At 37.0% G+C, this 14,750-nt stretch overlaps 1 protein-coding gene across 3 annotated transcripts in view; it reads right to left on the bottom strand.

The window, feature by feature from the left end:
• Positions 1-5,052: 5,052 nt before the first annotated feature.
• Positions 5,053-14,750, bottom strand: part of grik1a (glutamate receptor, ionotropic, kainate 1a) — a 53,274-nt gene continuing 43,576 nt past the window's right edge. The window contains exons 13-17 of one of the 3 annotated variants that reach the window (XM_073816036.1): positions 12,544-12,761; positions 11,392-11,617; positions 9,929-10,179; positions 8,093-8,247; positions 6,037-6,177 (exon numbers count right to left, since the gene is read on the bottom strand). In XM_073816036.1, the coding sequence (XP_073672137.1) occupies positions 8,113-8,247; positions 9,929-10,179; positions 11,392-11,617; positions 12,544-12,761 (830 nt within the window). In that variant the 3' untranslated portion in view covers positions 6,037-6,177; positions 8,093-8,112. Of the gene's footprint in view, positions 6,192-8,092; positions 8,248-9,928; positions 10,180-11,391; positions 11,618-12,543; positions 12,762-14,750 lie in introns of all 3 variants that reach the window. The other 2 variants (XM_065290725.1, XM_065290729.1) reach the window with 2 other exon arrangements.

The raw sequence follows: 14,750 nt of genomic DNA, 5'->3' as shown, positions 1-14,750 counted from the left end.
TTGAGGGACCGCACATTTTTCTCTCACTGTTGTGAGATAGCATCCCAGTAAGGTTTTTCAGGTAAGATCAGATGAAAAGGTCGACTCACAATGTGTAGATTAGAATATCACAGGCTCATAATCTGTGACCTCATCATCATCTGAGATTAGAATAAAGCAGGACAAAAAAAGAAAAAAAATGCTTTTGATTAAGAGTTATGGGGTTAGCAGATTAGAGACGGGGAAAACAGTATTACGGCGGTCTAAACCGAATCTCAGAATTAATCAAAATACTAAAACCAAAAAAAAAGAGAAAACCTTAAGCTGGCAGTAGACATCATCACATTCAGCAGTCCTGTTAATATTAGGCCATCTGTGTGGATTTAGATAGAAGCCCTAGAGAAGTGTAAACTCCGTACTGACTATCTGTGAACGGGCCATTAATAATTTGAGATTTTTTTAATTTTCTCTATATTTTTGTCTTTCAAAATGTCAACTCAACTGCACGCTGCACAAAACTGTCTGTGTCGCATCACTGACTCCACAAAAATGGCCATTATGAACCTGATCCAGTGAAGCAGATCTTCAATCTCCTGAAAGTCCTAGCTCATGAGTGAAGCAATAATTTCACATCACCCAGGATACTAAATATCTAAAGGTTAGTTAGTTAGATAACAATGGACCATTTGTTCTTACTCACCTCATTCCTCTAACCATATTTTGCTCGAGTCTAGACTTAAAGGGACTATAAGTAGGATTTTAAGTGTTTTATTAATGAAAATCAATGTCTTTATTCATAAATATGTCCTCGTTGGTGTCAAATGACCTCTGCCAGAGATCTGACTTTTCTTTGCAAGCTTAGAATTTCTTCTCTTTACTTACATTGAACGGGTAAGTTGAAGGGCACTTCCATATCGTTCTGACGTATTGATAAACTATAATAGCAGAGAGGGACAAAAAGCACTAGCCTACCAACGCGTTTCCACAACCAGCTAAACACGTGAACCAGGTAAAGCGGACAAGGAGATCTGTGAATACATAACGGCTACCGTAGTTGCAACACGCATTTGGAAAGGCGAGGCGCTAGAGAGCACTGTTCGTTTGAATGCAAAATACAATTTCACCACTAAATGGGGGTAAATCCTACTTATTGTTCCTTCAAATATTAAAACACAGTCCTGAGATTTAAAGACAAATACAAAATATAACCGTATTGTAAAGTGCTACCAAAAAATAAAGAGAGACCAGGCGTTACAGAGCTCCAAATGGTAGACTATACTTTTAGAAATGCTGAGTTGTTTCAACCCATATTTGAGTAAAATATGGACAAATCCGAAATGCGCAAATTCAAAATAAGTGTTCGGAGTGTCATGTGTGTTGCTTGCGTTTTGAAAATATGTGTTTGTTACGTCATGTGAACCATGTCCATCACGTGTTTTGTTGAAATAAGTGTCTGTTGCACACGCGTCAAAACCGTTTATGATAAAAGAGACGCTCCCTTAACGATTAACTCTATAGATTATGCGAGAATCTGGCAAACCCAAGCGTCTCTTTTATCAAAAACCCTTTAGACGCGTCTGCAGCAGGCACTTATTTTGACATAACACACGTGATGGACATGGTTCACATGACGTAACAAACACATATTTTCAAAACGCAAGATACACAATTGACACTCTGAACACTTATTTTGAATTTGCGCCCCTCGGATTTGTCCATATTTTACTCAAATATGGGTTGAAAGAACCCAGCATTTCTAAAAGTATAGTCTACCATTTGGAGCTCTGTAACGCCTGATCTCTCTTTAGTTTTTGGTAGCACTTTACAATACGGTTATATTTTGTATTTGTCTTTAAATCTCAGGACTTAGTTTTAATCTTTAAAGGGACAATAAGAAGGATTTACCCCATCTAGTGGTGAAATTGTATTTTGCATTCAAACGAACAGTGCTCTCTAGCGCCTCACCTTTCCAAATGCGTGTTGCAACTACGGTAGCCTTTATGTATTCACAGATCTCCTTGTCTGCTTTAGCTGGTTCACGTGTTTGGCTGGTTGTGGAAAAGCATTGGTATATTTTGAAATTACAAACCACACACATCATGACAGGCTACATACATGTTGTGACTAACTTCGCATCGAGCGCCCTCAAAAAAGAAGTCACCGGCCGCAACTTTTTTAAATTACCCTAGAAAATGTCCATTTCCAACACAAACATAACAAAGCAGCCTTTTAAGTGTGAAAAACCAAAAAGATGGAAAGGGCTGAAAGTATAAAATGTAAACGTCTCTTTTGATGTCAAGCTGGGGCAAGATTTCTAGAGGAGCCAATTTTGAATAATTGCTGTTTTTGCTTAACTCTGCATGAGATTCGAGAGCCACTGCGAAGTAAAAAACGTTTAGCAGATAACATCTCCGTATGTAGCACCTGGTTACTGTACTTTCATTTGGTATGGAAAAAGATTTCTCTCTTTTTGTGCCCTTTTTGTGGTTTTGGATTGACATACAAGTAAATATATGCTAAATGATGACAACATCTGAATTTAGAAGTGAACCCAATAAAAGCCACGAAAAAACGGGAACTGTTTTCTTTCAGATACAGCGTGTGACAATCTCTCATAATGCAAAGACCATTAACTGGTCCAGCACATGGACTTATCTCTCTCACAAAGGTGATTATTATTTGGCATAAGTGGATAGTCATTAGGTCTAATGGAGTAATTGGCCTTATCTAGGTAGCCTCGGTGGTTAAATGACCTCTTGAGAGTTTTCTCGTTCATTTGAGAGTCTCTGCACCTGCAGCCTTCATTTCAAGTTTATATTCACACACATAGACAGAATGGATCTATCACAGCTGAATGGCTTAGGTTGTGTATGTGTGTGTGTGTGTTGTGGCCATTAGTACAGTGCATTATAAGGGCTTTAATGGACATCTTATGCTGAGACACAACACACCAGCATTCAGCTTGTCTTTTTTTAGATGTCTGACAGCAAAGGTTTATTTCTTAGTATCTTCTCGTGGGCATCATTGGAGCATGATCCCTCATTGAAGTTCATTTTAATGACCATAAAATGGTATTAAATGATAAATGGGAACAAAAGTTGCATCTCGGATTTGGAAGGATACTGCACTTCTGAAAGCAAACCAAATATGAGGTTAAAGAAATCGTTCACCCAAATAATAAAAAAGATGAAATTTGTGATAAAAACATTTTAATATACATTATATCATCCGGTTTTAATGCAAGCACTGAAATTAAAGTTGTTTTCAATGGCTCTCACTTGTTCAATAACCTTTTAAGGCTTTAAATAAGACGGTTAGGCCCGAACAGCTTTGAGCAATTTTAATCTTTATATCTACAGTGTGTGTAAATGACTTTCAGCTCGACTGAAACATTGTGATTTATGTGTTGTTTGTTAATAGCTTGTGAGTTTCTTCTCGAAAATACAGACATTGGACTCACAGCACTATAAAACATCTTTCATGTCTAAATTTCCCTAAAGCCAAGATTTTGCTAGAAATTGGGTATGCTGTTTGGGATTGGGGGCTTATATATTGTGAGATCCACATTGAAAATCAGGTCATAAACTTGGAAGTACACAGAACTGTTAAAGGTGACATATCACGAAAATGTGACTTTTTCCATGTTTAAGTGCTATAATTGGGTCTCCGGTGTTTCTATCAACCTAGAAAATGTGAAAAAGATCAACCCAGTAAATTAGTTTTGGTAAACCATTCTCTGCAAGCATGTGAAAAAATATCTCATCGAAATTTGGCTCCCCCTGTGATGTCAGAAGGGGATAATACCACCCCTTAATCTGCACTATCCAACCACGGCACTGCCATTTAGTACAGAGATCAGCTCATTTGCATTTTAATGGACACACCCAAATATGGCACATTTTTGCTCACACCTACAAAGTGGCAATTTTAACATGCTATAATAAATTATCTACACCAAAGATTGACATCTTAAAAAATCTTGTGAAATGTCCCCTTTAAAACAAAATAAAACACAATTTTATGTCAAATGAGATTTTTTTATAATGTTCATATATTTGTCTTTTACTAAAGGACACAAGATGCTTTTTGGAACATTCTCAAAATAAGATGGAAAAAATCTGCCTACTCCCCTTTTAGTCCAAATGGCGACAAACACATTGTTTGAAAACAAAACATTGTTTTCCAAATTTCATTAGTGGTCTCAAAGCTTTGGACTCTACTGTATGTATAATCTGATTTACATAAAGCTGAAGAGGAAACCAACATAGGCCATTTACTCGTATATTTATTTTGGGAAATGAGTTATTTTTAAATCCATTCATAACACAAAAATCTGATTAGGAAGATCTCAGAAGGATTTTTTGGTGCATTTTCTGACTCCCGTTAAGACATGTCTGATGTATTTCTGAGGCATTTAATCTAAAGAGCAATTTATCTGGGTCATGGAGTAGGTAGATCTTGAAGCAGATGCTGACCTTTAACCTCGATTTGATGTTGCCTCAGTCTGAGCCAAAATACTTTGGTCGGTCCCTTGAGGCTTATGGAGACAGAATGTCTCGAATTGTTAGGGTCAAAATGAGACAAAAGTAATGTTTAAACAGTCATGCCTTACGATCTTTATTCGTTCTGAAGAACAAAGGCACTTTCTGTTTTATCAGTCATTTGTTATAAAATTAGGCTGAGCGTCACAGATAAATGAACCCATTAAGCAATTTTGCCTTTAAGAAATGTCTAATAGCCATCTAAACATCCCAGATGTCTAGGCAAAAACAAAAAAAATAGCAAAATTTGGTCTGTTAGTGAAAATTTTAAAATAAATAAATAAATGAAACCAAACACCATGTAAATAATGTTGATGTTATTTTGGCAAAAAGGACATTTAAGTTTATTTTGGATAGAAGTGGGTTACCCATAGCGGGATTATATCAGGTGTATAGTTAACCTAGATGGTGAAATGATGGCTATTGCTTGCTGGGAAACCCTGGAAGAAGAAAATAAGCACTAACAGAGCTAGTGTAAAATATTTAAAGCTTTTATTTATTTATTTTTTTAATCAAGGACAGCACAAGAAAATGCTACCATATACAGTACAACGTAATGTGCTCTTATAACGTAATAAATATATCTCAAAATAAATTCTTTCATTTTGCAAAACAAACTTTTTTTATAAATAATACAAGATATTGACTTGTGTACATTTGACATAAAACAAAAAAACCCAATCACACAGCATTTTCTTTATCAATTGCTTTGTCTTTGTTTCCTGAAAATAAAATATCTAAAAAATGTTACTGTAAACAAGATGCATTTACTTGAAAAGAAAAACTGTGTAGCTGCATTTTACAAAAAATCTATTTAGTACAAATTGCAACGCTACACTGTAAAAAAATACTTTGCTGCCTTAAATTTTTTTGTTAAATCAACTCAGATTTACAAGTCATGTCAACAGAGATGAGTTGTCACAACTTATAAAATATAGTTGCGAAAAGTCAACTTAATTTTATAAGTTATAACAACTCACCTGTAGTTATAACAACTCATCAATAGTCAAGATAAATAACAGTAAGTTGAAATGACTTGTAAATCCGAGTTGATTCAACAAAAAAATTTAAGGCAGCAAAGTATTTTTTACAGTGTATCTACAGTATATAACTAGCTATATTTTACGAGTTGGCTAATTCGTATTTATTCATACGACCACATACATACGTTTTTGTACACTTTGCCTTGACCCTTGTGACGTTGGGGTTAGGGGTTGGGTTTCGTTTTTTTTATATGACAATCGTACAATTTTGCACGATTAACTTAGAATGAATTGATACGAATTTCTTGTGAGGTCAGGTTGCAAATTCTCAAAAAAACTAAATAGTAATCTCATGATATTTGTCTCCTCAGTTAAACCAAACTCAATATTAAAATATTTTTCAAGAAAACAAGACAAAGCGCTGTTCAGTAAAACGCAAAACACAAAATCCAATGGAAAATGTCCTTGTAAAATTCATTTCAATGACAGTTATGCCAAAGCAGAGCTGCCTCCCGTGTGTCTGTTAGAGGCAGATCTAAGTCACTGTCTCTCTCCTCAGGATGCGTTTAGAGTTACATAAGACTCCAGACAGGCCTGCTTTTTCTCGGTGTCTGCCTCTCTTCCTCAATGCCTTTTGGCACCTGAGGGATTTGCCCAGGTCTTCCATCACAGCACTGAAAGAGACACACTGTCAAAAAAAGAACACGAGGGCTTGCGTGAGACTCCACACACACATGCGCTCGTGGCTAGCACGACCTAATGCTGTCCGGTACGCGTCGCATATTCGGCTGCCTGCGTTGGCTTGATGTCTGTACTGCACTATACTGCAGTCGATCTATTACAAGTTTTATGTTTTTACTAAGAATCATTGCAGACAAATATAGACAAATACACATAGTGCATTTTTTATTCCTCATCATTAACTGTGAGCACCTCACATCTGGTTAAAATTAACGTAAAGTGATTAGTTCCTATAGAGAATTGATAGAGAATTGCACTAGCCATCCAAAACATATGCGTTCGATCCCTAGGGAACATACATACTGATAAAAAATGTACTTTAAGTCCCTTGCCGAATGCATTAATGTCAAATGATAAAACAGAAAACATCCCATAGACTTCATTCTCATATCTAATCACTTATTTGACTTGTGGCAATGTACAGATGCCATGTGTGGGGCCAAAGCAGCCCCGAGCCATATACACAAACACACACACCAGAATAATAGATGGGGTGGAAGTGTACAGAGGTCTTGTGTGGGACCCCGTGCATTATCTAGGCACCAGAATGATATTGCAAATGCATTACAATTGACACTGTTTATTATGAGATGGATGTTAAAATACAGCTTAAGGCATTCAGACCAACGTTGCAAGAAAACTGTCACTGGGGGAAGTGGGAGACAGATAAGCGCACTTCCACAGTGTGCAGTGAATAAACTCCTGGCTTATTACTGAGCTCATTAACTTGGGCTTTTAACTGTACTTTCTTTATATGGGCCCGCTAGATCAAGTCATTATGAAAACTTTCCTTTTCATCTCAATGCCAAATACAACATGTGAAGGTTAATGAAATTTAAGAGACTGATATCAGTGTTTCTTTTGTACTTACTGTAATGCCAGGCTTTCCTGACGCTCAACTGGTAAAGCAGGGTGCTACATATGCCAAGGTCATGGGTTCGATTTCCATATTTTCAGAAAAAATGGTACAAAAGCTGACACTGGGACGGCAACCTTTAATAAGGTCTCAATATGTGCCATTTAGGTACAGATATGTACCTATGAAAATAGATACAGTATATCCAAAATAGCAGTGGCGGCTCGTGACTGCTCATCCGAGGGGCGCAAATTCAAAATAAGTGTTCGGAGTGTCATGTGTGTTGCTCATGTTTTCAAAATGTGTGTTTGTTGCGTCATGTGAACCATGTGCATCACGTGTTTTGTCAAAATAACTGCACATGTGTCAAAACCGTTTATGATAAAAGAGACGTTCACGTTCACAAATACACGCAAGACACTCCCTTAACAGTAAACTCTGATTACACATGAGATTATGTGAGTATCTGGCAACGCAAGCGTCTCTTTTATCATAAACCCATTAGACGCATCTGCAGCAGGCACTTATTTTGACAAGACACGTGATGCACATAGATTCACTCGATGCGCAGAACACATGTTTTGAAATTAAGAATCCCACATGACGGGCTACATACGAAAAAAGAAGTCACTGGCCGCCACTGAATAGATCATTATACACATATGCCTTGCCTACATATCCTCACCACGTGGTCTTAACTTTTAAGACCATAAGAGGTCAATTTAGGACATCAACTATAGAAATTTTACACTTAAATTTAGCCTCAAATAGCAATAAAAGTTTCTGTGTGCACTATATTTCTTATCTGTTTGCACACAGGGTGAGAAAGAAAAAATGCGTTTCTCTCTCTTCTCCCTGAAAACCGTACTTAATTTCTCAGTCGTATGGGCATGGGATTGAGGTCAAGGGTTTGGAAAGGCGGTTCAAAAGTAACCAGCGGGTGCCGAATGAGGGAGTTTATTTTGGCCTTTTGAATGACGGGCAGCCCTTACAGATATGAGTGTGTGAGTGGCTAATGTGAGGAACATATGTCATCCCCGAGGAGCCGCCCGCTCTCTAAATCTGTTGATAAGGAGGTGCCAGTGGAGGAGATGGAATCGCTCCTCTCCAACTGCTGGGATTGGACTCCGTAAAAGAAGCAGAAAGCCTTGCGCATGCAGATCAATGATAAAAATAAAACAGAAAAACAAAAGATGAGATCAGTGACATGCAAATGATCCAGTGTTAATGTTATATATACTGTATATTAGATGCTGTGATAAATTGTCCTTTAAGTGGATTACTCGTGTAATTTAATTTCATGCTCTTTTCTTATTTTAAAAAAGCATATAATGTTATTTTGAAGAAAATAATTAAATATTGCAGATGTTCAATTGCAATTAAGTTCAAAATTCTAAACAATATAAATATTAATTCATTTAAAAGTCACCTAATATGAAAAATTCACTTTTATATGTTGTTTGAACATAATTGTGTTTTGCCTGTGTGTGTACACAACCACTCTGTAATGATACAAATCTGCCCACTCCTTTAATTTAAATCCCTGTAAAACCCCTGTGTTTTCTAAGCAAAGTGACATCACTTTGCGCAGGCCCCGCCCACAACCATCCAAAGACCACAGTTAGGTTATACTTTCAATTTTAAACCTTCTTTACATTATTCATTACCACACGTTCATTATGAACAATAAAGTAAAGTGAGCGTCTTATTAACTCTTTCCGCGCCATTGACGAGTTATCTTGTCAATTAAGAGAAAATATTTCCATGAAAAAACGTGTTCCTGATGAGGTTTTATGTTAATCTGTTATACCGAGATTATCAATTTATTTTGATCTCTAACAAAATTCCTTTACAAAAATGCAATTATTTCAGCTTTTTAAGAAAAATGCCCATATTAAAGAGTTTATAAGAGAAAAACATATAGATAGGATAAACGTTTTTCCCGCAATTTTGTTTGTTTATTGTCTGTTTGAAAGCAGACGGTCTGTTCTTTCATTTGATATATTTGTATGTTATATATATATATATATATATATATATATATATATATATATATATATATATATATATATATATATATATATATATATATATATATATTATTCCTGGAAGGCATTTTGTGAAACTTTTGTGAAAATCACAAAAAAATCTGACGGGCAACTTTAAAAAAAAAAAGGCTGGCGAGGAATGAGTTAAAAACTATGTATGTTTTCAGTATAGATAAAAGTAAACAGGAGGAAAGCAGCAATTTATTTGCATTTTCCTGCACACCCCAAAACAGGCATTTTTAAGCATACTATAATAAATTATCTATATGGTATTTGGACCTGAAAATTCGCAGACATGTTCTGGGGACCTTGAAGAATTAGGTGACCTTAAAGCATGTATAGGACATTTACAAATAATTAATGTTATTTTTTAATCAAAAGTTTGTTAAAACTTTGATCTTGTTTTTGACCAAGAAATTTTTTTTATCTGTAATTTCATTGTTGGGATTAACACTGATGTCAAAAACATGAATATACTGTAACAAATGCAGCGAGATAAGACATGCACATGCAACCAAACAAAAAAAAACCAATGCAAAATATGCTTAATTATTCTGGTCACAAACATGCATGTAGAACAAGTAAGCTAACCAAAATAATTTCGAAAAAATGGTATGATAAACAGCGATTGCATATCGAAAACATTTTCCTGACCAGCAGGCAGCTGCCAAAACTCCTGCAAGGCATGCGTTTACATGGCTCATTTCCGCTGTTAAACGGTGTAATTAGCACCTGTATAACTGAGATCCCATAGGGCGTCTCATTCAGCCCGTCACTCACCTCTTCAATGTCGCTGTTTTTGCGTGACTTGTAGACAAACTCTCCAATGGCCACGAACACAGACAGCACAAGACCAGCGGCCAGGACGATGAAGATGCCTCCGATGTTCTCCACACCCAGGGCACTAGCCTCTTTGTTGTCCTCCTCAGGGCATCCATTACCTCTCCACCATTTCTCCTTCATCATGTGCAACTTTCCCTCCTCCTGTAGCTGTAGGATGGCGATGGTCACCTTGTCTCGGTAGGGCGAGCCTGCATGGGATCAAAGATATAAAGGCTGATGATGTTTGATGCTGTTCTGGGGAAACCATTTGGGTGATCTCACGAAATCCAGATTTCGAAGGTGTCCAGCATCAGTCTCTTTAAAAAGCCCTTGAAGCCAATTTTCTTTTTTTGTACATATAAGATTAAGGTCTGAACTTACTATAACCATTATTTTTAGAGGATTTAAAAAATATTTCCTATTGAATTATTTAAACTTTTTTAGATTATCATTATCAAAAATGATCATTACCGCAACATGATATTACATTAAATATATGCATTTATCAACTCGTGCTTTAGTAATGAGAACTAAAAAGTTGTCTATGTACTATGAAAAACAAAATTTTAACTTTTATCTGGAAAGAAAAAATAAGAACTGCTTACCTGGTAGCCATCTTGAGTGTCACGGTCAATTATGTCCCTTCCATTTTTTTTTAAATGTTAGTTCCTTGAGGGCTTTAACAATGATTGAAAATTGTTGCGGAGGATGAGAAAATTGGTCTTGGACACATTTATATTCCTTATTATTGTCTCTACATTTACCAATGATCACCAAATACCACATGTTTTTTTTTACTGTAAATGTTTATAGTATAACATGCACTGAAGCTTTTTATTTTTAGATTTTTGAATTATAAATATTTCCATGTCAAAGAACCCAAATCCAGTCATGGACACGTTGCGGTAATAAAAATGTTCCCCTTAAATGTATGATGTCATTTGAAATCATGTGCAAAATAGTACATGGAGAGATGTTTGTAACTGTATGTTTCTTATTTTGATAGCATTTATTTTTTTATAAAAATGTTTAATGACACCTCATAAGTTTAATTTCGCGAGAATCACCCGTTTCCTTACACAATACGAATATTAACCATGGTTTTACTTAAAAAAAAAAAATACTAAAGTAAAACCACCATTACTACAAATTAACCTTTTTACTAATGTTTACTATAATAAAACCAAGGTTAATTTTCGTCAAAGCTCCCCACATACATCCATCCACAATTCAAAAAGATGGTCAGGATCAGGCCGATTACGCCATAACTTTTTGATGACTTTCTTTCAAAAGAAACAAAGTGCATACTGGCCCACATTCAGCCTCAGGCTATTACGGTAGGGGGTTATGGGCTTAGCAATCTATCTTGCATTATGGAAGACTCTTTTCTCTATAGAGTGCATAAAGGTACATGTCCTTACCTATGGGGGTCCCAACTCCGTAGCCCTTAGAGTCGATCAGTCCTCCGACTTGGGTAAGGTTACAGTTCCTCTGGGTGATGTACTCTATACTTGTGGACTCCATGAGGAGGGCATAATCAGTGGTCAGGACTCTTGTGATCCCTTCTTTGTTATTCTTCACCAGCGCTGTGTTCTTCCTGCTGCTCATGAATGCCCACATCTTTTCGTACGTTGAGATTTTGGATTTCTAAAAGGCAAAGATGTCAAAAAGTAGACTTGGCTTTTAAAACTTTTAAAAGGTCGATTCTGAATCGATATTTCTTTCTCGTATACGGATCTCATCTTTAAGTAGCTTTCAGTCTGATCTTTTTTTACTCTAGGGGGAAAAGTGGTGTAAGATGTTCGGTGCAAGTGTGTCAGGGGACAGCATGGGCATCTGTCCTGTAAATCTCTCACAGCTGATTTGATTTGGCAGACCTTTGTTTTGTAATCACAGCCTATAAACTTAGTGGATAAAACCCATTGGGCTCTTTTCTACTGTATCTGTCTCTAAATAATTCACGATGCATATGTGTGACCCATGCGCACAGGAAAGTCATTGGATTAAAATATATGGATTACTGGCGTTCCTGGAATTTCAGATGGCTGGACGGTCGGAGGTGAATGAGCGGATTTGCAGACGTAAACATTGAAGGCATTAGAAGGGAGTCTGTGGCAGGGATATTATCAGAAAATGAAAAGAATAAGACCATCTGCACATTTAGATAAACCGCTTGTGACTGTGAAATTCAAAGGAGAATTTATAAGAATGACTCGTGTCTGCTTATGAAAGTGATTTTTTGTTAAAATACAACTTGAAAATTCACAACTCAATTGTGGTTTACGCACTGCAAAATTAATCCGTCTGTGACTTTGAATCAATTTTATTAGTTTATCTTATCATGAGACAGACGCAAAAGATTGATCGGCTCTTAGCTTCCGGCCAAAATCCAATATATTTACTCATAAAAGCCCCATCTCGTGTACAGATGGGGGGGCACTTGTAAAATTGATATTTTGCTTGAATCTATTTGTGAGTTTTTGGATTACAGCTACCCACTTCTGCTGTATATTTTAATAGTTTTTGTTGAAGCGCTGGGGCGAATCGATTCAGCGCGTACGACAACATGTTACCTTAAAGAAAGTCATTGTGGATCCATCTCTTACTGCTCCGTATTCGATTCTGGTCTGCTTGGCCAAATCGTCTGCAGAGTCGATGGGGGAGTCCATTCTCTCCACTGTGAGGAAAGCAGCCAGGTTGGCCGTGTAGGAAGATATGATGATTAAAGTGAAGAACCACCAAATCCCTCCCACGATTCTGGTGGAGAGTGCTTTGGGCATCAATTCAGATCCTGAAATATCACGTATTCAGAGTATCATAAACAGTATGGTGACTCCAGTAGTTTACTGCTGTATAAGCCTGTATACAGTAAACTTTAACCAAGTATAAATAAAAAGCTAGACTGCAAAAGTGTCATAATGTAATACAACATACATAAAAATGTCAACTGATCAACATGGGGTTAAAGGTACAAGCTGCGGAACAAGTCGTTGCACTAAAAATGCCGCAAAAAAAGTCTTCATGTAAGTAAAAAACCATACCAATGGCAAAGTTATGGGTTTGACTCACACAAAGGGTCATATGGACATGGACTGATAAAATGTACTTTAAGGGGCGATTCACATTTCGCATATTTTGCACGCTCAAGTTCGTAATTTCAAAATGTAGCGCGTGGTATGCTCGCTCATAATGGAAGCGTGGGACACGCGGTACAACGCGCTCGTTTTTTCCAGGCGCGTCGCACCGCATTGAGTTAAAAACATTTCCACTTTTCAAAATGCCGCAAGCGCACCGCAGGTCATGTGACAAGAACCAACCGACGGTCGCGTTTCCACACGGTTTTAGCCATGAAATGTGAACCACCCCTAAATATACTGTATTGAGGCCTATCTTACACCCCACACAATGCAGTGTTATGCGCGACGCAAGGGTCTCTTGTTAGTTTGAACCCGGCACAATTATCATTTTCACATTTAGCACCACATTGTTTAAATAGCAAATGCATTTGCGCCCAATTTTGCGTTCTGGTCTGAAAACGAGGTGTGTTCAGGCGCATTGTTGGCGCGTTGCTATTTTGAGTCTAATGCTGCGTTCACACCAGCCGCAGTAGAGGCACCAAGCGCGAGTGATTTCAATGTTAAGTCAATGTAAAGATGTGTTGATGCGCATCTGGAGGTTTCGCTGCGCGAATGAAGCATTTATCGCGACGCGGTAGACGCGATTTCACCTCATTTGCGTGTCTAGTTCATGCGAATGGCGCGAATTAAGCGTTGCAGCTGGAAATGCCATAGTTAAAAAAAAATTTATTTGGTGGAAAAACGCGTCGCGTTAACCAATCAGGAGCTTGCTCTAGTAGTGACTTGATTACAGGAAGCGAGCAGAGTCGCAGAAGCCCCTCCCATGACCCAAATTTCCACATGAATGTCATGAAGACTAGAATTTCATGTGAATGAAGCAAGTACACTGAAAATTGAAGTGTCCAACTACGCACGGTAGATATGAATTTGACGCCTCAAACACGTCTGGTGTGAACCTACAGTAAGGTCAATGGCGCAATATTGTTTTTGTTATTTAATGAGCTCATTAGTAATATGCGCCTATAAACAGGACGACAAATCGCGTTTGCTTATCACACACATGGATGCACTTCAGCACACAAAGATCATCAGATGAAACCATCATCTGAACTTTATAATCATAATCTAACAACAGCTGGAATCCTCTAGCCTTGAATGATCTTTAGTGTAACTGGAAAGCATTGTCACCATTGTAATAAATTGTGTGAGCTATTAAGATATATGGGTGTGGAGTTTCCTATTGATTCATAATTATATGTGGTAATTTTGTAGTTAAAAAGACAGACCACTGATACTGATGTATGATCCTGAAGAGCCACTGATTGTCATTTATGCGTGAACACGCAGGTCAGGTCGGTGGGAAACGATAGCACAAATTCACACTGCGAGTGTGTGTGCATTTTAAGCTTGTCCATTCAAATGCAATGTAAAGCGCAACTGATTCCCAAAACATCTGTACATAAAATAACAGTGCCATGCAAATAACGATAGTGATTATCAACTAATGTTTTTTTTAATCATGTAGTCATGTGAAAATAAATGTATAGACCATGTCTTATGCTGTGGTTTTCTTTAAGAATGATAAAAAAGCATTTATCTTCAAATGGGATTTGTTTGCTTTAGTATAACTGAAAGATCAAAGTATGAGTAAGAATGACAAAAGCTATTTTATACCAATTCACTGATGTCACTCTTTATTTAGC

The sequence above is a fragment of the Paramisgurnus dabryanus genome, chromosome 10, assembly GCF_030506205.2.
Source record: "Paramisgurnus dabryanus chromosome 10, PD_genome_1.1, whole genome shotgun sequence".
Lineage (NCBI taxonomy): Eukaryota > Metazoa > Chordata > Actinopteri > Cypriniformes > Cobitidae > Paramisgurnus > Paramisgurnus dabryanus.
This window is presented reverse-complemented; position numbering and strand designations above follow the sequence as displayed.